The sequence below is a fragment of the Epinephelus lanceolatus genome, chromosome 14 (genome assembly GCF_041903045.1).
Source record: "Epinephelus lanceolatus isolate andai-2023 chromosome 14, ASM4190304v1, whole genome shotgun sequence".
Classification (NCBI taxonomy): domain Eukaryota; kingdom Metazoa; phylum Chordata; class Actinopteri; order Perciformes; family Serranidae; genus Epinephelus; species Epinephelus lanceolatus.
The window spans coordinates 25722755-25744261 of NC_135747.1; the positions used below are offsets into that span (position 1 = coordinate 25722755).

A 21507-nucleotide genomic window follows, 5' to 3' on the forward strand; every position below is an offset into this window, starting at 1 on the left:
TTTCTCGCAATAAAAAACAAAGAACATCATTGACTTTTTTTTTTTAATCAGAATGTTCATAAATAGCTTAACTGTACACATCATTATACATGAGACACATCAAAGCAAATGTCACATTGCCGGTGTCCTGTTACTTTTGTTACTCTGCGACAGACCACTAAAAAACACACCCATAAATCTTACAGCATACAGTGCAAAACTGCCAAGGTCGACGGTCCATTATTTTGCCAGAGTAAAAGCATATTAGTTGCAATCAACCTATGTATAAAAGGAAAAGTATAAAACATAAGATTTCATTGTATTGTTTTTACATATTTGCAAGAGAATAACAAAAACATTCACGAGAAGAATGTGGAAGAATCTTTAAGAAAACATCTGGCAAGTTAAGAACAGCTGAGTGGATTTTTGCTATGATCAGAGCTGAAACCTGTTGGACCTAGGGCTGGGTATCAAAACCTCAATATCAATACCAATCAATACCAAAACTATAGACTGAAATAACCCAGTACCAAATGGTACCTGCATTTGATCCTTTTTGTACCAAGATGTAACAAGACTACTTGTATGGTTTTGTAGGTTTCGTAGCCACCAACTTATTTGAAAGTATGGCTGTAAATATATATTATAATAATTTTAAGACTTTCAAAATGTATTTGTGTACAAATCACATGGATTAGGGATGCACAGACTGAAATTCTGGACTGACAGCAATGTTTAAAATAACAATTTGACCAACAGCCGATACTAATACTGATGCTTTTTTTGTTGCTTTTGTTCATTTTATTTTTGTTATTTATTCCTCCTTTTGTTCTAGGGAAACAAAGAAATCTTCATTACAGAAAAATAACTGAACTGTTTTAGGGTCTTTCAGCCCTTCATTGCACTGTCTTTAACTGAGCACGAAATCAATCGTACAAACGTATGAAACAACCTTTAATATAACCTTTAACATTATCAAACTATAGGCTATTATTTTATATATAATTCACTCTCTAATATCTATTTCAGATTGCTGTGAAAACATCAACAAATTACTCATTCCAACAACTGTATTTATTCAAGTTTGTAGCCAAAATATACATTTTATAAGGCTGCACTGAACACATCATGACAACCTCATAATTTACCTTCGCCCAATACTCATTCTTACTGTATGACCTTGAATGCATCATAGTGTGACTCAAGTCAACCACCACTGGCGGTTAGTTCCGGCAAACAAGGTTAACTAGTTGTGCTTTCGCTGATTTCAAGATGAACTTGTTCACTATGTGGCATTAGAGTGCATCCCGTGACACTTCGAGAGCAAGTTAACTACGTTCTTTCGTCCTAATGGCGTCCCTGGGAAGATCTCGGTTCGTCCCCAACACGTTTTCCATTGTTCCGAGTCGCTGTTAGTCATTGAGCTTTTTAGCCTTCGCAAAATCGATGTGACACAACAGAGAAACATCGGCTACTGCCGTCAGTGAATGTCATCTTATTTGCCGAGAAGTCAATGGGAGTCAACAAGACGAACGTCGGCTGATGACGATGTTCGGCCAACTCATTGGTGCATCCCTAATGTGGATGGGGAGGAGTGGTGGTGGCATTTTTTGCAGTTGAATGCCTCCATTCACAAGATGGGCATCGAATGAAGTAAAAAAAGGTATCAGATGAGGGTATCGGTATAGCTTCAAGGGTACCGGTATTGGTGATGTAATTCTTTTTAATGATACCCAGCCCTAATTGGACCTGAGCATCCTGCAGCACATCAGGCCACCACAGAGTTCTACTGAATGTTGCAAAGGCTGTTACATTTTTAAAATAGAGGAATAGAATATTTTGCAGCATTTTCTTCTCTTATTATCCTTCCAAACCTATCGAGGGATTCTAGTCATCTGAATGCAAGCCCCCTCACTGGCCATTAGCTACCTGGCTGATGAACAACCCTTTAGTGCCTCTATTTGCACACCCAAAAGTGTCCTTGTCTTAATACAATTCACCCGCCGCCCCCGCCCTCACATAGTGTGCAAATTATTTTTATTCAAAACAATTTGGTGTTAAGAGAGATGCAACTGTGATCACAAATCCACCCTTGTCAAAATGGATTTCTCCTACATGAAAACAACCCTAACCACGACACCACCTTCAATTTAAGTCAAACAACGTGATCAAGTCAGTACCCAAAATAATACCCTCCACTTCTCAGTTTGTTACGGACTACCTCAGATGAATACCTGAACCTCAACATACTTGTAGCTACTTGAGCCTCCATTGGAGAATCTTTGGCCTTGTGCAGGATTTCTTTACTTCGCGGTCAGTTCAGTGCTCCCGGTCAAGCTTGCAGCTCAGGTGCAGCCGGTCATCTCGCATACTCAGCCTCGCAGCTCCTGGTCATGGTCGAAGTTGCAACATCCCATTGCTATCCAGAGGGTGTTTCACAAGCACTGCCACACTGAACTTGGACATTACTTATTCACAGACAGCAGCAGGTTAATCTGAAAGAGAGCCGTAAAAAAAGATGAGTGCTCACCGTGACTTAGCTTGGCATACGTTATCTTACGTTTCTCCACTTGAATTGTTGCTCTCAGCAATTTTTGGATGTTGCAGCCATATTATAAAAAACTATGTCAGGCGCCTTCGGGCAGTGCTAATTCCACAGAACTTTACCTGCTCCATCGATGGACACGCGATGATTTGAAGGTCTTCTCCGCTGTATTCCTCCTGAAGCAAGGCATGCAGTCTTTGGAATACCTGCTGGATGTTATTCTGTGGGAAAAAAAGCCATCCTATTACTGAGTGCTGGAGGGAAATTAATACTACATTTCCATCTGGCCTATGTCCCCTCACTATCTTGTTTCCATGTCAACGGCAGAATTTTGTTTCCCTCTTATTCAGCTTCACCTGGCACCTTGATGAACAGTACACAGGCAGCACAAAGATTTCTCTATTAGAGTTCAATCACACTGATAATTTATAGTTAAAGGCACAATTTCAGAGGCAAATTTAAACAAGGAGGTCAGCCCGAGACTATATTTGAACACAGGTTGATATCTATACCTCTCCGAAAACTGACTGACAAGCTTTTTACTACAGTGACTAAGCGTTGCTAATGAATAAATCTAAGTCATTAATGATTTCTGATGCTGGGAGAGGTTTGTTTACATGGTTATGCAAGCACACACTGCTGCACAATAAACCTATAATTTCAGAGGAACAGATATGCACTCCTCAGTGATATATGTGACTAACCTCTAATTTGTATTGTTACAGAAAATTACTGATTTGACCTTTGAGTGCAAATGTATGGTATCCCCACTTTGTAAACACTGTGGGAAAGAATTCTTGCTTTAACAATGGCTTGCGAAGAAACCCGACTCATGCGGCACATGCTACATCCTTGCATTTCTGCCACCCACCCGGACAGGCTTGAAAAGGATGAACTCCGTGTCTCTATTGGCTAAGTACAAGGACATGCTCTGTAAAGTGCTTGGCAGCTTGCTCTTCATCACCCGGTAGGTAGCCATCACTACATCGTTGATCTTTGCTGAAAAAAGAAAAAAAAAAAGAACTGAGAAAAAGCTAAGAAAAAACAAAAAAACAAAACATTGACATGCCCTCTAGCATGCGCTATACAAGTTTTGATGAATTACAGTGTGATGCCAGTGGCGTTTCCTGAGACAAATCTTACCTGGCTGCGCCCAAGGTTGCTGAGACAGGCTGTACGTGGGACCACCTTGGATAGCCATAGTTTTAAGAGCTGCGACCTGAGTGCGGACGCAGTCAAAACATTAGAGTTTGAAAAGACTTAATTTGAGCTGGTGTTACTATAAGCCGTACAAACAAACACAAAGACGCTGTGATGCAAAATTGGCCAATTCAACCCAGTCCTGAATTAGACAAAGAGTAGTATTTACTTAAATTATAATCGAAAAACTGAGTGAGGCGGGTGGTAAAAACAAGACTGGCAGCAAATTATTGCAGCACAATTGCATTGCAATGAAAGATTTCAGAACACAATGAAATATCAAAACACATGCATATACACCCGCACTAATGTCTCGCAATAGAATTAAATACCCCAGATGAAAAACATCCATTTTATCTTCAGTTGTCGGTAACGTACCGAGACCTTCGGTGATCAGTGAATAAGCAATTGATTTTTAAAAAAAGGTTTTTAAAAGCTGGAAAAAAAAAACTGAAGGTCAGGATGAGCCGTCGCTGCCTCAGGCAAAGTCTGCCTTCTAACTGCTCTAACAGTTACCTTGGTGAGAAACTCCTCAAGGTTCCCCACAAAGATCTGAGTCTGCTGCTGGATGAACTGCTCACAGCTGAACTTCAGGTGTCGGTCCACATCCTTCTTAGAGTCAATGTAGTGCTCCTTTATCTCTGGTGTTCCCTGGGGGCCACAGAGACGAAGGGTTTAGCACTATCAAGTGGCACTTCCCTTAGGCAGGGTGCTATCAAAGTGCATAAAGTGTATGGTAGGTTTAATAAAACAGGCACAAAAAAATAAAAAATAAAAAAAAAATAAAAAAAACACTACCTCCAACAGGAATTCAAGTATGGCGTTGTGACTGTTAAGTCGGAAGAATTTGGGAACAGCCTTAGGGTTCAGGATTTTGAAGGCAGCATCTTCACACAAAGCAGAGAGATTAAATCTGAGCTGGTGTAGAATTAGAGTGCCCTCTAGTGCTATAAATTTAATATGACCTTGACTGAGATGATGGCGATAGGAGGAGCGAATCTGCCCTGTGAGCCATCGGTTAATGTACATTATGGTGTTGGATTACACTGTAATTTCCACATTAATTGTTGCCACCGGTGCATGTGATAGGCACAAGTTGCTTAATGAGCATGAGAATGTAATGACTGGCTTTATGGAGCTGAACACCAATGTTCCCTCCACCTTTAATTATCTTACCTCGCGTTTTCTTCAGGTCCAGTGAGATTTCCTTGATGGCAAAATCGGTGTGAAATGGGGCAATCTGTTCACGCACTATCAGCAGGTGCTTGATCAGGAAAAGTTGCCCGTCTATTTGCGTCTACGGAAAGTGATACCACACTGTTAAATCCACACTGCAGGCTGCCAACACAAAAGGGCATCTGCTGACTACCCAAGCTACAGAGAACATAAAAAGCACAAGCTTGGAGACGATAAGGGAATATGTCTAATTGATAACTGCTGATTAACCATAGCTGGAAAGGGACGTATAACTGTGACAAAAAAAGGCAGCTGAAACCATTTATTGCTCAGCTAGCGACTAAAACATTGGAAAAAGACATCATCAACACGGGGTGCGAACACGTCCTCTGAGATTGATGCTGCTGCTTTAATTTGAAGTGTTAGGTTGAAACGGGCCAGTTAGCACAGATAGACAGCAAATTTGAAGGTGAGAGAAGCCCATAAATAAAGGATGGTCTGCTGAACACTCTGTGGAGCATAATAAAGCACCCATTAAAATAAACTTTAAATTACATCCCAGCTGCTTTAGTTAAGGATCCTGTAGCCGGAAGGAATTTGAATAACAGAGCACATTTTATCTCAGAGGGAACTGATCTTATTTACTATGTCAAAAGAAAGGCACATTTCCAGCTATTTTTAAAATAATAAAAAACCTGAAAAGTTCAGTCAAGACACAAAACCATACTCTGCTCTTAACCATGTGTGCCAACCTTGTTTTTAAGGATGATATCTGAAGCTTTAAGCAGGGACTGGATGCAGGCAGATAAGGCTTCTTGAGATAAACCCTGGAAGACTGCTCTCTGGAAAAGGACCAAGTCACAGTGAGAATCGCAAGAGTAGGAAAAACTACATATCACACATCCTGCCACATTTTAGAAGAGTATAAATTAGCGACAAATAAAAAACGGAAGGCTCACATCTATGCATCTGTAGAGCTTGGACAGACAAACCAGCGTTCGTCTGACAGTAGGGTACCACATGCCGTGCAGATCAGCAGGAGAGACCGATGTCTGTAGGCGTGATGCCTCTACATTCCCTGCATGAATTGTACAAAGGAAGAAGAGCCATCAGGCAACAACAACACCAAAAGTTGTAAAAAAAATAAATAAATAAAAAAAGCTAATGTCACAATCTGGGAACACAGACCAGCATTACTGTTTCTTCTACCATCAGGATCCTCAAGCTGAACATCAGAAAACATGGACTCTTGAGACATCTGCTTCATCTGCTCCTCCTTCAAGCTCTGAGCAATCCTCTATTGGCAAGAGTTAAAAGATGGAAAGTGTTAGATTCTTCTCTTTTGCAATTTGCTTCAACAACAGGTTTTTCAAGGCTGAATTAACAGAAAATTAAACTTGCAAAACTTCCTTTGCTTCAATGGGAAGTATGCTGGGAGGAAACAGTGAACACACAGCACATTAAAAAGCTCTAAAACATTAGTGAAGACTCAAAGGCATATTTAAAATACATGCGTTCACAAGCCAGAGGACTTTACAGTGCTTACAATGCTTACATTTACTTTAATTCAGAGAAGAAGAAGTAGAAGCTAAACTGATTACAACTGGTTGAGGGTAAAAAGCACACAAGATTTACCTCCATCATCTCCAGTTTTTCGGGATAAGCCAGATCCCCCGGAGCTGGCTTGTAGCCTGTGATGTCAGTCTGGATGTAAATGTGAGTCCTGTAGACCAGCCTCTCCTGGACATCCTCCAGCATCTGCTTCACCACTGCATCAAAGGCCCCCAGCTGAGAAGCTTCACAAAAGATCAGAGGTCAGTTAACAGCTGAATCTAGATCAAAATCACAACAGTCCTATAAAGTTTTAAAATGGAAACAGACACATTTTCAACTTTTCCTCCACTAGTTATGCCACCACTGTCGTAAAAACAACTGGCTCATTTTCTGTTTTCCTTACAGCCTAGCATCTACCACGGTTTCCAAAGTTACTTCAGTTGTCCCAGTGTTCGCCATTTCTGGGATAGTGACTGAAGAGAAATTACATTAACACGGGGGGAAACAAAAGTGCCATCCTCTTCCTGTTTTGGATGCACAACAGTTGATGCATTTCCTTTGTCCTGCAAATCGAGCCTTTATTTTCCCAGGAAATCGTACCCAGTGGCAGCTGGAATTGCGTAGTGGAAGCGAGGCTTATAGGGAACTAATCTACCTTCCACCTTAGGTATAAAGTTGTATATAGATGATGATGTATTCTGAATTGGAAATCAGAACGGGTGAATGAGAGGTGGAAAGCAGAAAGTAATGTACCATACCAGGAAGTCTTTATGTTTCAAACACTGGAGTTTTTGTTCTCAAATACCAACCCACTAAAGATGATTATCTCAGATAGAGAGACTTTGATGAAAAAATTGCTACCGTTCTCAAGTCTGTACGGTAAATATGTAGCTAGTGCCAGCAGCTACATATTTATATACATATGCCAGCTTAGCACAAAGACTGAAAACAGGGTTCTACCAGCACCTGTAAAACTCACTAATTAAAGGTCTAATATGTAGGATTTAGTGGCATCTAGTGGTAAGGATGCAGAAGTCAAACTTCTACTATGTGCCAAGCGTGAAGGAGAACTACAGAGGCTGAAGCAAAACCGCAAAAACATGAATGGTCCAATCTAGAGTTAGTGTTTTATTCTACTATTCTTGACTATGGGGAAATTAACGGCTCATTCTAAGGTAACAAAAACACATTTCTTAGTTCCAGAGTTAGAAAACTTTTATACCATTTTACCAATAGCTGTCTCTAAATCCTACACACACTGCACCTTTAACATGTTGCATCTCATTTGTTTAATCCATACAAACACTTAAAAGTCAAAACTACAAATCGCTGTTTTCCTGAGAGTTCTGCCAGACTATTTCTTGGGAGCAGTAACCTCCTGGAGTCTCCACTTGCTGCGGGGCAACTGGTCCCTAGACCAAGAGGTAGTCTGGTACGTGACCCCTGTTAAACACTTGGGTTTTTGTACGTGTTTTACACATGCAGTGATTTCAGGCAAATAATTCAGATGACTCTTTATTCCAAAGAGCACTTCAACAACCTCTGCAAAAAGTTGCAATGTCCAAACTTTTCTACGATATTATATCACTTTCAAAACTCCAGCTGAGCTGTATCTTTGTAACTCAACATTTAACACCCCATGTGACAAGTGAGAGGCTTTGAGGAGAACAAAAGCATCAACCTACCATTGTTATGAACATGGTCCTCCAGCATCTCATTCTTGAGGATGCTGCAGAGCTCAGACAGGGTTTCCAGGTGGATGATGTGGATGATTAGAGGCCGGAGGACATCATACAGGGACAAACATAACTTCTCCAGCAGCTCGCTGTCAGAGATTAAACACCATTTAATTGCTCTGTACAACTGAGAGAAGTCTAAAATTACACTTCAAGCTCATTTCAAATGTTGACTTTTTCCTTCAAGTTAAGGAATAAAGTGATGACTAAAAATAATTATGCAAACTGTTAAAACGTTTCTGCTCTTAAATAGTCATACAAAGTGTCTACCCATGCTGTGTAAATTGGTATTTCAAACACTGAAAAATGTCAAGCAAAACTCGTTGCATTTTGAAGCGTCACGCCTTAAACAAACACTTCCTGCCTGCGTGTGTGTGTGTGCTACATGACAATGGCTCTCTGTGTGTTCATCAATCACGTTACCAACGAGGCAGGTGCTACTCACTCTAGTTTAGGCGTCGGTTTAGAGAAGAACTCTTTGTACAGTTGGTGTTCATCCTGGCAGACGTGTACCATAAAGGCACAGCCGCTGCGAACCTGCACAAAGACACACATCACGATCACCTGCTGCAGTGCCTTCCAATACTTTGCTTTGGCTCCACTTCAAATAAGCAAACACATCCTCCCACATAAATGATCCAGGCACCTATTACAGCAATCATTAACAAGATGCATAACCTTTCAAGTTTCATTAAAAGAAAAATCTCGGACAGGTGGCGCGGATGTTATGACGTTTGTTGTTTGAAATTCTGACCTTTAATTATAGCTTCCCCATCAAGCCAATTAGTGAAGTGTTTTTAAATGCCACAACAGCGTCAAAATACATAGTCTGTCCGGGTGCCAAAATGATCTCTTAAGTATCAAATTAGAATAAAAATATTTTACCCGTGAATTATTGCACCAACCTTAAGGTCAGTTAAATTTTTAAACAGTAGAGGAATGCAGCGCAACAGTCGCTGCTTTATAGATGAGCTAACGCAGAGTATACAAACAACACTCTGCACAGTAATTCACTTGTGAAACAAAACAAGAGTAAGCTTTGGACGCCTGCTGTGCACAGTCTCATTCATCATGTGCACAGCTTTGTGTCTGCACCACACACTCCAGAAAATATCCCAGAGGGACCATACTGTGCATTCTTTGCAAGCTCAAATGTCACCTTACTCTATCTAAAGGGCAGTTCTGCTTTGAACAAGTCATGCCTTACCAGAGCACAGTGGTCTTTGCTGTTTTGGTTGGTCAGGTCAGTAATGGTGGATGTGATGCTGGGACTGAGGAGCAGCTCTCTCTGGTCAAGGTAGCACTGATGGATCTCGTCTAGGAGCTGATGGTATCTGCTCGCATCCGTATAAGAAGAGAATTTAATTTAGCACGAGAACTGTAGAAAACAACTATATAGGAAATTGCTGTTGCTTTATTCAGGAGAAATGCTAATACTCACTCTGGAATCTTCTCTGCCCGCTGTTCTATCTGTTCAATCAGTGACTGAAAGAAGAAGAGGATGTCTTTTTTTTATTACAGGAGATGATCCATGCATAATGTCGGTGGGTAATAAAAACATGATACTCACTCTGACTTTAGGTGCAGCAGCTCTGTACTTAACATAGTAAAGTGTAAAGGCATTGTCTGCGTTGGTCAGGCCCATTGGATCCTGGGGGAAACATGAAATTTTCAATCAAGTATTTAAGGGACAAACCTCCTGTGCTACCAGCCCTGACTAAAGCAGAGTCTAGGCTGAAAGTAACAGGTTTTAGGGTGGCACCCAGGCTTATTCTACACAACCAGAAGAGCCCAGAAAGACCAGAGTTTACAGGGTGACCTTCACTCGTGACAGAGACTGCTGCCTTATATGATCGTGAGGGAAAATAACGTCCTGAGCAAAAGAAGATGAAAGTGCGTCTTCTTCTGTATAATTCTGTATAACACCTCTCCAGAAAACCTCAACAGGTTTGCGCAGGTCTGTGAACGCAGCACAGACGCGACTCTCCATCAGTTATTTTTATTCCTATGCGACAGTTTGTTGAGTTTTTGTCGAGGGACAGATATTTGAGCAGAGCTGAGCTGATCAAATCAGATCGATGGGTGAGAGGAGCAGCTACTGCAGAGGCAAGTGAATGCAGACTTTTAGACCGAGTGCAAGGAAGAGTTAAGTTTCACTTTCTGTGCACCAGGCGTTGTGCTGCTCCGCCTGAGCCCAGACTATGCTCTTTGCTCCAAGAGTGTGATGCAATGAATAACTGGAATATATATACCATATACCGTTCAGGATATATATTCCAACTGTGCTCCTGTTGAACAATCCAGCTCCAAAAATAGAAAATAAATAAGTGGTAGACTAGCAGATGGTGTTATCATTGCGAGGCACCATCAATAAATGAATGTGTGGGAAACCCTGCATCTAGCAGTGAGGCTACAGACTGCAACCAACAAAAACTTGTCCCATGTGCCAACTATGGTGGCTGACACAATAATACAGAAACACAAATGGCCCTATCCAGTGTTTGATTTGTCCGTTCTGGGCTACTGTAGAGCAACACGGTGGACTCCATGGAGGAGGACCTGCTCCATATGTAGATATAAATGGCTGTTTCTAAGTTGATGAAAACACAAAGGTTCTGATTTTCAAGAAATAGATGCCAATAGGTGCCCCCACCCGCCCTTTAGGTTTGTTTTTTACCTTGATTGACTGTGAATCATCTTATATCACATATGCATCATCTGTATCTTTATATTAAGTAACTGTGATTAAATAAAGCAAATTAACATGACAAAGAAATTAAGTATTGATACTGGGCTAGGCAAATGTCTCTATACATCATTGTTGACTGTGTAGGAGTAAAACAATGTGACTTTTCCTTACCCTTTTTGTTAGCTGGCTTGTGAGATTCTGCATAGTGTTCACGATGTGGATCTTCATGAAATGCATAGCTTTAGAAAGACATTGTTTAAACTTGGCCAAATAAACTGGATAGTCCTTGAAATTGGGCTGCAACAGACAGAGATGAGCAAGTGTTAGACAGCTTTAACTGTGATCACATATCATATGCCGCAATGCATCCATCATACAGTTAAAACAAGTCAAGATTACACTGTGAATGTCTTGGTTTAAAATATACCACTGGTGTAAATATGCACATATTCTAGTCAAATGAGATCTGCACACAGAGCTGAAATTTTGTGGGGAGCGCGAGCTACTTACATGTGAAGAAACATATTCAATGCAGTCATCCAATTTTGACAGCATTGGAATAAAGCCTTCACTATTTACAGACAAGGTTGGTGAGTTCAGTTTCTGCAAAGACAAAGAAAAGCAAGGTTCGGAGTAATTCCAAACATAAACAATTATAATCTCTTTAGCATTACACTCAAACCTTTTTTTTTCATTTGGCAAAGTCATCGCTGCCAGAAATGTGTTGTTTTTACTTTGGAACGAGGCCAAAGCGAAATCTCTAAAACCAGTTTAACAGATTTTACTTCAATATTCAAAACGGTTTAGGAGATTATACTAAATTTAATGAGCACATTTTATCAAACTTTTTAGGAATAATTAAGTAGGAAATGTAGCTGACATCCAAGGTCTTTTAATCTGGGATGTAACTGCTGATCTTTAATAATAATTAGGTTAAAATCTAATCAGCAATTAATTAATGAGCATATTATCAAATAACTGAAGATATAGAAAACCTACCGTGTTAATGTTTTCTAACTCATTGAAGTACGACAGTTTCTGCTGTATGCTCTCCGCCAGGTCAACAAGCTCCGACTGCAAAGAGAGAAAACAACAAACCCCAGTTGACACAATGCGACATGACAGTTTAATTTCAGTTCAGTTCAAGTTCAGTTCAGCTCAACTTCCTTGAATGGTCCAATCTACATATATTTGTGAACATAAGCAGCTATCTGCGAGGGGAAAAGAAGAACGAAACGGCAGCGCTAAGATATTAAATATGTCACAGAAAGGAAGAGCAGCAGACTGATTTTTTTTTGTTTCTTGACCTGCAGGATGTTTGCTAGCAATCTTATTTTCTGACAACCTTTTATTTATGTGATGCTGTTCTGAACAAGACAGTGTGCGGTATTTGCAGTCATCTCCGCTGACACCTCAGGGTGTTACTACAGTTGTTTTTATACAATTCAGAACAGCTCCAGATTTCAGATCATACAGACAGCTGACTCTGCAGTTTCTGGGTCTGGGAGTGACGTTCATGTTTGCAAATACCAAATATTCAGCCTGTTCAGGACTGTAGAAAATATATATTCAGTGACATTACAACTTAAACATACTCTACTGATTAAGTCTCAGTGATCCACTTATCATGGATAAAACAGCTTACCTGCTCTTTCAGCAGCTGTTCGCAGGCCTCGTGCAGGGTGCCAGTCTTATTGGACACAAACAGATACTGTTTCTGAAGGGAGTCCAGGTGCTCCAGAGCCGCACTGACATCTTTCAGGATAGCATCGCATTGCTCCTGGTAGCAGTTTAGGTCATTTCTGGTTTTCCTGAAGGAGAAAGCAGACACATTATCTAATGTGTGTGCTCACCCAAAGACAACACGATGCAGTAAGGCTACCCACTGGTTTGCAGAGCAATTGGGCAATGTTTTCACACTGAGCAGAAAATTGATGTGTTCTTGTTGCACTTCTGACCAAATCTTTAACAGAGATGTCACAGCAGGTGTGTGCCAAAAGGGCTGCTCTTAGGATCAACAAAACGTCGCAAAAAGTTTATTTAAACGGACAGAGTGGTGCGTTAACACCCTGTTGTGTTTATACAGTGGTGCTTAACTCAGTTTAATTCAAAGGGGCTTTATTGGCATTGGAAATATACACTTATATTGCCAAGCAAGAGTAAGAAAAAACAAAAAGCAAGTGTATGATATGTAAAGCTCTGTGCTAATTGGACAACCACCAAACAAGAGAAAAAACCTCAACCCACTGGACACCTTTTTGAGTAAACATGTCGTTCGACCTTGAAAATGCAGCTTAACACTGCACTCTGTTTTCGGACTGAATGTTCCCCAGGTGTCAAAGGCAAAACACCAGCTGTAGCATCACTAATTGGGGTGTGGCCACAAAAAGTTCAGCCATAGATAAGCATAGCAACAGATTTCTGCTTTGCTTTTGTTAATTTTGGGTCTGAGATCTGTCATAACTGTGGCAACTTGAAAAGCAAACATCAAACTTTTCTGTTGGCTCAAGATTAGTCACTGTATGTCTGTGTCTGTGGTGTATTACCTAGCCTGACAATCAGACTGAATTACAAGAAGCAATCAGAGATACAAGCACAATTGAGAGACTGAGACCAGGCTAATTTGTGATATGTGGATTGGATGTGAGTTTTTGGATGTGTGTGATGGTAAAGCATTATAATGTAAAGAACACTGAGTTCATGAAATGTTGCTATCACCTGCAAATGACAATGATTTGACTTGTATAAGTTTGTTTCTTATTAACCCTCATAGGCAGCATTACTCTCAGCCTGCCCTCCTCTTAACAAGCATAAAGCTAACACATTCAGTATGACACCATAGTGGTGAAGCACTTTTACCTGTATTTTGCACTCTCATCCTGGTCCATGTTTCCCTGTAACTTGGCAAACCAAGCAAAAAACTGCAACACAAAATGACAGTGTGTTAATACCATGCATCTCATTATAATAAAGCATGTCTGATTGGCTACAGTAATGTTTACTGCTGGCAGAGACAGTCACCTGCTGTGCTGTTTCTATCCTGTCATTCTCCATGTCAAGCATCTGGAAACCCTTCAGCAGGACGTCCTCTGTAGACTCGGGCACAGTCGCTGTGAAGGGGGACTGCAAGGACCGCGACGAAAGGCTGCACAAGTCCTCAATGGGCAGCTGCAAAATAAAGCAAGGCTCTCAGGTTCAAAACATACCCACCAAGCCTCTATATGAAGCTAGCTGGACGGCTTGACGTGGCGGAGTGCAAGTGCAGCCTGCTAGTTAGCCGACAAGCTAACATTCACTGATATAGGGGCTTTAATAACATGTGTATGCGACAGAGAGACGAGCTAGGTTCATAAAAAGGCAACTTCAGGTGTTAGTTAACCGAACTGACGTTTAGAAAGTAAGTTAGCATCCTTGTTAGCTAGCTAGCTGGCTCCGGAGTCACAGCTCACCTCTGACGGGATAGCGAGCGTCTCAGCCGAGGCTCGGATCTCCAGCACGGCGTCCATTTGTTTCTCCGTGAGAGGAGCCGTTGCGTCGGTGCGGCGATCCCATAACGATAGTTTTTCCCTGGTTTCTTTATCTGTAATGTCCAGGAGGGACTGGTCGGTGGACGCCATCGTCACTTAGCACAGCACCAACGTCAGCAACAGCAACACGGAGGTACTTCCTGTTCCGGGAGCGTGGGCGGGGCTTAGGGAAGTGGCTGATGTGTCACGTCTCAAAAATAGGTTCACTTACTTATGGATATTTTAATATGAATACCTTTATTAGTAGTGTTTGTCTGCCCCAAAACATGACAGAGACTGCTGAACGTTTTGTTTTGTTTTTACTCTTGGGTCTACAGTTTTTGCTACAGTTTGTTTTGTTTTCCCACTATTTGTATTTTACTTTATTTTATTTTATTTTATCTAATTTTATTTTTATTTTATTTCATCTTATTTTAGTTTTTTTTATTTTATTTTGTCTTATGTTATGTTTTATTTTGTTTTAATTAGAATTTTTATTTAATTTTATCTTATTTTTTCAAATTTTGTTTTATCTTATTTCAATTTATTTTTATTTTATCTTATTTTATTTCATTTCATTTTATTTTATCTTATTTTATATTTTTGTTTTTATATGCTCAAGTCTCATGTTGAATTGACTAATGTGTGTCTGTTATTTTCATTTCTTTTCTATGATTATTATTACTGTTAATTATTTTGGTTGTAGCACATTCAGATCAAATTCACTTCAGTCATTTTGTAATAAACAATACATGATTAAATATATTTAGCTAGTTTAAACTGTAATAAATAAATAAAAGTTAGATACATGTTGGAACTAAATAGTTTTATTATGTTTTATCTTTATTCATTATGACTTTGTATAATAGGATCTTGGTAAGTTATTCACTTCACATAAATATAATTTGATTGGTCCAGAACAAGTTTCTAATTATTCTGTATTTCCTTGAGGTAAAATTGCCTCAGGTAGGTGAGACCAGGTATGGTTGTAACACTTTTTATCAGCACCTATAAGTGGCTGAATTTTTTCATTTAAGTAATTTTATTTTTTTAATTATTTATCTATTTTCATGTATTAATTTATTGTTACAGCTCTCAAATTTTGACACAAAGTACCCTTATTTGTCTGCTACAAATACTAATGTTCTAACTTCTCCAACTACAACACAGAATTCATTAAATCATGTCAGAGAGGAGTTCCACTGTCACAACCTGCCCCACTGCCAGAGGTCAGGTTTTGACAATAACAGTAAAAAAAAATTTCATTATTACACAATTCTGTAAATACACATAAAGCTAGGTAAATAAGTAAGATAAGAGTATTCTTTGTGGACAGACCTCACTATCTTTCCCTGCCTCACCTCATCTAATGCTGACTTTAATATGTCTGCAAGCAAGCCCCTGTCATTTTTCTCACCTCCTCTCCTGGCATGCTAAAAAAAAAGGACTGAGACTGATTAAGAAAATGTGTTAAGTTGTCATTCGGATCAGTTGTAACACCTTTAAAACATCCTGCCAGCCAGTGTTTAGCTAGCTGTAACAGCCTTGTGATTTGAAATGAGCTGAGATGAATTTACCTTAGACACTACCCTCTGATTTAAAAAATAATTCTAATTTCAACAGTGTCAGCATGAATCAAAGTGCAGACTTGGTCCAAAAAATAGTTTTCATGCCTTAAAATCAATGCTTTGGCTGTTAAATCTGCACATTTCTTCACACGGCTATGAAATTTCACATGCAAGGTCAGGAGGGAAGCGATCATACAATAAATGTATTAAACGACTCACAAGTCATCTCCTCTTGGTGAAAGTGGTGCTGTTACAACCATCCAGTTGTTACAACCATACCTGGTCTCCCCTATCACCTGGGCTGGATGACAGAATGTTGCATCACTTTAGTCCTGTTCTTCTGCAGCAGGGACCACAGAAACACAGTCTCGTTCCTCTATGTCAGTGGTTCTCAAACCTTTTCTTTCATGCCCCCCCTTCAGGTGCTGAAAAAAAGATCATGGCCCCCCAACCCCACAATTTTTTATCAGTCCCTAACAGGAGGCAGCCAATAAAAAAGGACTCATGTTGAATTTTAATGAAATAAAGTCAGCATGATAGCATCAGCAAACTCTTGTTTATTTCCCCTACAGTAATTCATACTCATCCAACTTTGTTTCACTCCATTTTTTTGCCTCTGGTTATTCATGCCCCACCTGCAGCGGCTCGATGCCCCCCCAAAGGGGGCCCGCGGCACAGTTTGAGAACCACCGCTCTAGGTACTGCACTGCGCTGTATACAGATAAATGAGTATAAAGTCTCTCATATCTCTTATTTTATCTTATCTGAAGCCCACTATATCATTATTACAGAGCTAACACCACAAAAGCAAAAAGACCAATGTGATAGATGGACTTTCTGGGTGGGACAGATATGGCCTCTAGCAGCACAACCATTTATCACAGAAAATACAAATCCAGCAGGTGGAGCCCCGGGGCACATTTTTAATCCTTCAAATTGAGATTTGTCAGACCTTGTTCATTATGTCTGCAAATTGGTTTCTTTTCTCCAAGCACTCATTCAGAGAAAAGCACTTGATCAGACTTTTTGTAAGTGTTGCAGTTGCACGTGCAAAGACGGTTTGTCTTATCCCCCCACATAGAAAAGCCTTAACTTTACTGTCTGCCAACTCTACCATGCTTGTCTTTGTTTAGGCATGTAGAAGACAAAGCACAGAAAAACAATGCCTTTATTTAGATATGTTCTTAACCACAGGTTTTTTGCTATCTCATAGAAAAAGCAGACACTGGGTTTGTTTTTTTGTTTGTTTGAGGATACTGAGTGATGAAATCATTGCAAACACCTCACATCATTGGTTCATTGTCTTGAGAAAAACATTTTTATTCAATGTCTTTTCTACACAATTCTCTGTATGTGATAAACTGGTACCAAATAGGTTTGTAATTTTGTTTGTCACTATGATGCTGTGGTCTTGAGGCATTTTTAATCAACTTGGCTTTAAATTAATTTATGCACACAAACTTTTAATCTTTTTACAAAATATTTTCTTTATGTAACTGACAAATTTGTAATTTAAATCATTCTGAAAATAAGTTTTTCTCACTTTAAGAGCTAAAATTGTTGACAAACCAGAACTATGCAGCGATCAATTGTGATTATACAAATGGCTTCAGGTATTTCTTAACAAACAAAAATATACACATCTCAAAATATAACCAAATCCTGACATGGAGGAGGTAGTGTTCACGTATTACAGCTTTGTCTGCAGGGTATCTCATGGGGAGGTCACACAGAGTTCAGATTTTTTTTTTTTTTCTTTTTTCCTCCTGTCTACTTTAGTTGAAAGGGGATGCTGCAGAATTCAAGCCACGCTACTCCAGAACAAAAAGCGATGTCAGAGCATATCTTGTCAAAAGTTGTATTTTGGCTCAGTGCGGGTCGCAGTGCGTCCCGTAAAGCAAGACTGACACTTTTCTCTCGGGTAGCGGTGGTGTTTTCTTTTCTCTGGGGTGTTGTGGGAACTTGTTCGAGCTTTAATGAGAGATCAAGTACAAATGAGTGTAAACAACAAGCGTAAACAATTAAATTATCATCATACCGAGACACATATTTTAGCGCGCGGCAAAACGAGGAGGACAAATCACACACGTAATCCAGTTAAGTCACTTTTATTATGTCTTGTCAAACTTAAATGTGAAAATTGTGATGAATGATCTCATAATGCTTAACTGCACTTGCACATCTGCAGATAATAAATATTTGAAAGTTGCCGAAATGACTGATTTTCACATTAGCGTGAAACTGTTGTTCATTTTTGTTATCTGATCTATTTAAGTGCTTTGTTCCTGACAGAACCATGACAAGGAGACATTGCATTAGGGTACAGGTGGCTTAGAAATACATTTTATAGTGACAACTTCTCAAAGTGCTATGGTTTAAAACATCTTTCAAAAACATGACATTTAAAAAAGCCAGTTATACAACCTTCCAGAAACATTACAGTCAGAGAGTCTGCTTTTCACTTGCACCTAAAGGTTTATCATCATCCTGAACACATGAATGTAAAAGTATGTAATATGAATTTTAAAAAAACGGAAGCCTATTTGAAAATGAATTTCAAACTATAAGCAAACCCTTAAAACCATCCAGCAGTGTAATGTACATATGTGCAAAGCAAAGAAATACATCTACAGATGCTTATAAATCTTAAATAATTCCAATTAATTTCAACAAAGGCTTGATTAGGAAAGTACACCTGTGCTATCAAGTGCATCTCGTTGGGTTACTGTTTTTACTTTGTCAACAGTGTGCGGGCATCACAGTCAATGAGGCGCAGGCAGCCTGGTCTCTTTTTGGGTACACAAAGGAAATCCAGCAGGACAGGTTTTGTCAGTTGTTGTAGTCCGTCCCCTCTAAGTGATCTGGGATGGGCAGTCCTGTGAGGACCGTTAAACACCTGTTCCACACGTTGAACACGGGGCAGACTGGCTGAGCGAAGGCAATATCGAATGTGTGCAAGTGCTGAGAGCCGACGGCATCGTAGAAAGACAGAGACCCGGAGTCATAGTCCAACAATACTCCGAGACGACGCAGGTGGGGGGAGGGCTCGATGGGCATTTCCTTGCTGTTGTGACGCACCACCCAAGAGTTATTGCATCGGGACAGTACCCAGGAGGCAGAGTTCTTTCCAACCCACTCGTGTTTTGGTGCTGACTTGTATGCGATGCCCACTGCAAACCTGTATGCCCATTGGAAAATAGCACAGTGAGATTTCATACAAACAACAATTTCTAGCATTGTAAAGCCGAAACATTAGCTGCAAACTCATTGTAGTACAATGGTCACATAGGGCCCAATTTGATCTCAAGTAGGCCGGACCAGTAAAACCACTGCAAAATAACAAAACCTCCCAATTTTTCCCATTCTTCTAGCATATATAGGTACATTCTGAAAATGTTCATCCATTTACAAGACAGACAATGGACAGCCTGAGATGTCTGAAGAAAAATAAGTGCACTTTATTCCACATTCAGTCAGTCTACTACTCACTGTCATTACATGCACATTTTCCCATACATTTCCACTCCTGTGCAGTAAGGCTGGCATCACCACTCCAGACTAAAATGGAAACTACTGAGAACGTAGGTTAAGTTAACATCTGCCTTACAAACTATTTACAAATCTCAAATTTTGGGAGTGACTTATCATTAGAGTTCAACCAGCATTGTTTTAAGACAGAAGTCTGATATGGATTGTTTTGTACTGAAGCTGCTGATTGACATAATTTTGCACCGTATTCAATATCTTTAAATGTGACCACAATAAGTATTGATTGTTTTTCAGAGAGCTGTATTCTGGTCAGGGTGGAAAATATCCAAAGCAGTATTTTAAATGAACCTGACACCTCTTGTGTCTTCACAAGTGCATCAATATTAGGTGTGCAAAGTCATCTAGTGGTGAATGGACTGTTTTATGTGCTGGCTCTGGCCCATGGGCCGCATGTTTGATACCCCTGAGCTAAATGCTATGGTCAGCATGTTAAAGTAGTCACAAAGCAAATGTTAACATACTGATGTTTAGCAGGTGTGCTGTTTACAATGTTTACCATCTTAGTTTAGCACATAGACTGTATATAAAGATGGACAACATGACAGCTCTCCAAAAGTGAGGCCAAAATATCTATAACCCCACCCCCTCTATGTTAGCAGATGGGACATTAGCCAAACTAAAAACTAAACAAAAAACACGTCAAATAAATAATAATAATACTAAAGATGGTTTCCATCATTTTAGGTAGTTCTTATCACACTAATGTATGTTCATAGTTTTTTTTTGTAAGTTTGGTCATAATTACTTATTTGAGGATATAAAAATGGGGTCTGATATCATGATTGACAGCTGTGTGTGCCAATTGGTATGCTTGTGACTGGTCAGACGGGTGTGTGGCTTGAAAACTCGATATTGAGTAGATCGCTGCTGCACAGACTCTAGCACTCAATGACATCAACAATGACATCAAGATGGCAGAGGCTGTATCCCAGATATTTTGGCTCCATTTTTGCACAGTGGGAGGAAGTGGAGACGTGTTGTCTATCTTTATATACAGTCTATGATTAAGCATGTGTAAGCTTGTCAACATTTACGAATTTGCCCTAAACACACTGAGTACATCTGAGGCTGATGGAAATGTCATTATTTTTGCAGGTATTTGGTCATAAATCAGACATATGAGACAAATTTAGATTTTGTCTTAATTCAAGGGATCCCCCAAGTTGCTGAAATTCATTTTGTGGGGAAAATAAATGTCTGACTTTGAACCAGATTTCAGAGAAATACTTCAGATACTGAGACATTTCACCCAGATCTACAAATGTGGTAGCACTAGGGGAAAGTCAGAGAGTTACAAAAGTCATTAGGATTCATCCTGTGGGATCCATGAATATCTGTACAAAATTGAGTGGAGTAAAAGTTCTCCTCTACCATGGCTGAAAACAGTTAAATGTTTTTACCATGTGCTTCCTCCAATCAGAGCTTCCCAGTAATGGCGACCGCTGTCGATGTAGACATTTCCTGTGACACCGTAGCTGCTGTGGCTGGAGAAGCGGTCCTGGCTGTGGCTCTTCTTGGACGACGTTTCGTCCCTCTCCACTGTCAAGTTGTCATGGGAAATCCTCAGCTTCCGGTGAGCTGACTTTGCGTCCAGCTTGAATGGTTGACCTTAAAGAAAGGGGGGAAAAAATGCTAGTTTGCGGTATGCATTACAACTCTCATGGAAAATGAATTATAGAAAACATTCTTGACATACTGTTGGTTTTGAGTTTCCCTGGTTCGCTGCTGCGGTTTCCAGCCTGGTTTATGGCCTTCACTATAAAGATGTACTTGGTGCCACACTGGAGCCCGTGCACGGTGTAGTGATTCTGCTTAATGTTTGGTACAATCATCCAGCTGTCAGCAGAGTTACACAAACCTGCAGCCCAGAGAAACAGAGAATCACTGACAAAGAACAAAGCAATTCATCAGGAAAACTGCTGTTGAGCTGTTGCCTCATTCAGTGTTTGAAATCAGTTGGACAGTACATGCCGTGTTTCAAGCTATAGCTGCTATTTTTACTCAT

At 39.9% G+C, this 21507-nt stretch overlaps 2 protein-coding genes across 8 annotated transcripts in view; both read right to left on the reverse strand.

The window, feature by feature from the left end:
• Positions 1-26: 26 nt before the first annotated feature.
• On the reverse strand, positions 27-14543 carry cog3 (component of oligomeric golgi complex 3). Its single transcript, XM_033617133.2, has 23 exons — positions 14329-14543; positions 13901-14047; positions 13739-13800; positions 12525-12690; positions 11879-11953; positions 11390-11482; positions 11051-11176; positions 9761-9841; positions 9632-9675; positions 9398-9524; positions 8636-8727; positions 8140-8279; positions 6536-6696; positions 6089-6197; positions 5860-5978; positions 5653-5742; positions 4901-5021; positions 4523-4611; positions 4241-4375; positions 3668-3743; positions 3396-3523; positions 2647-2745; positions 27-2474 (listed from the first exon to the last, which is right to left on the reverse strand). Exons 1-23 carry the CDS (start codon positions 14494-14496, stop codon positions 2445-2447), a joined length of 2478 nt encoding a protein of 825 aa, XP_033473024.1. The 5' UTR covers positions 14497-14543; the 3' UTR covers positions 27-2444.
• A 3502-nt stretch (positions 14544-18045) lies between these two features.
• The window catches only part of mid1 (midline 1), a 39567-nt gene continuing 36105 nt past the window's right edge, over positions 18046-21507 (reverse strand). For all 7 annotated transcript variants that reach the window (XM_033617139.2, XM_033617135.2, XM_033617136.2 and 4 more), the window contains 3 exons: positions 21199-21360; positions 20903-21110; positions 18046-19131 (listed from right to left, as the gene is read on the reverse strand). In XM_033617139.2, coding sequence (XP_033473030.1) covers positions 18783-19131; positions 20903-21110; positions 21199-21360 — 719 coding nt within the window. In that variant the 3' untranslated portion in view covers positions 18046-18782. The remainder of the gene's footprint in view (positions 19132-20902; positions 21111-21198; positions 21361-21507) is intronic.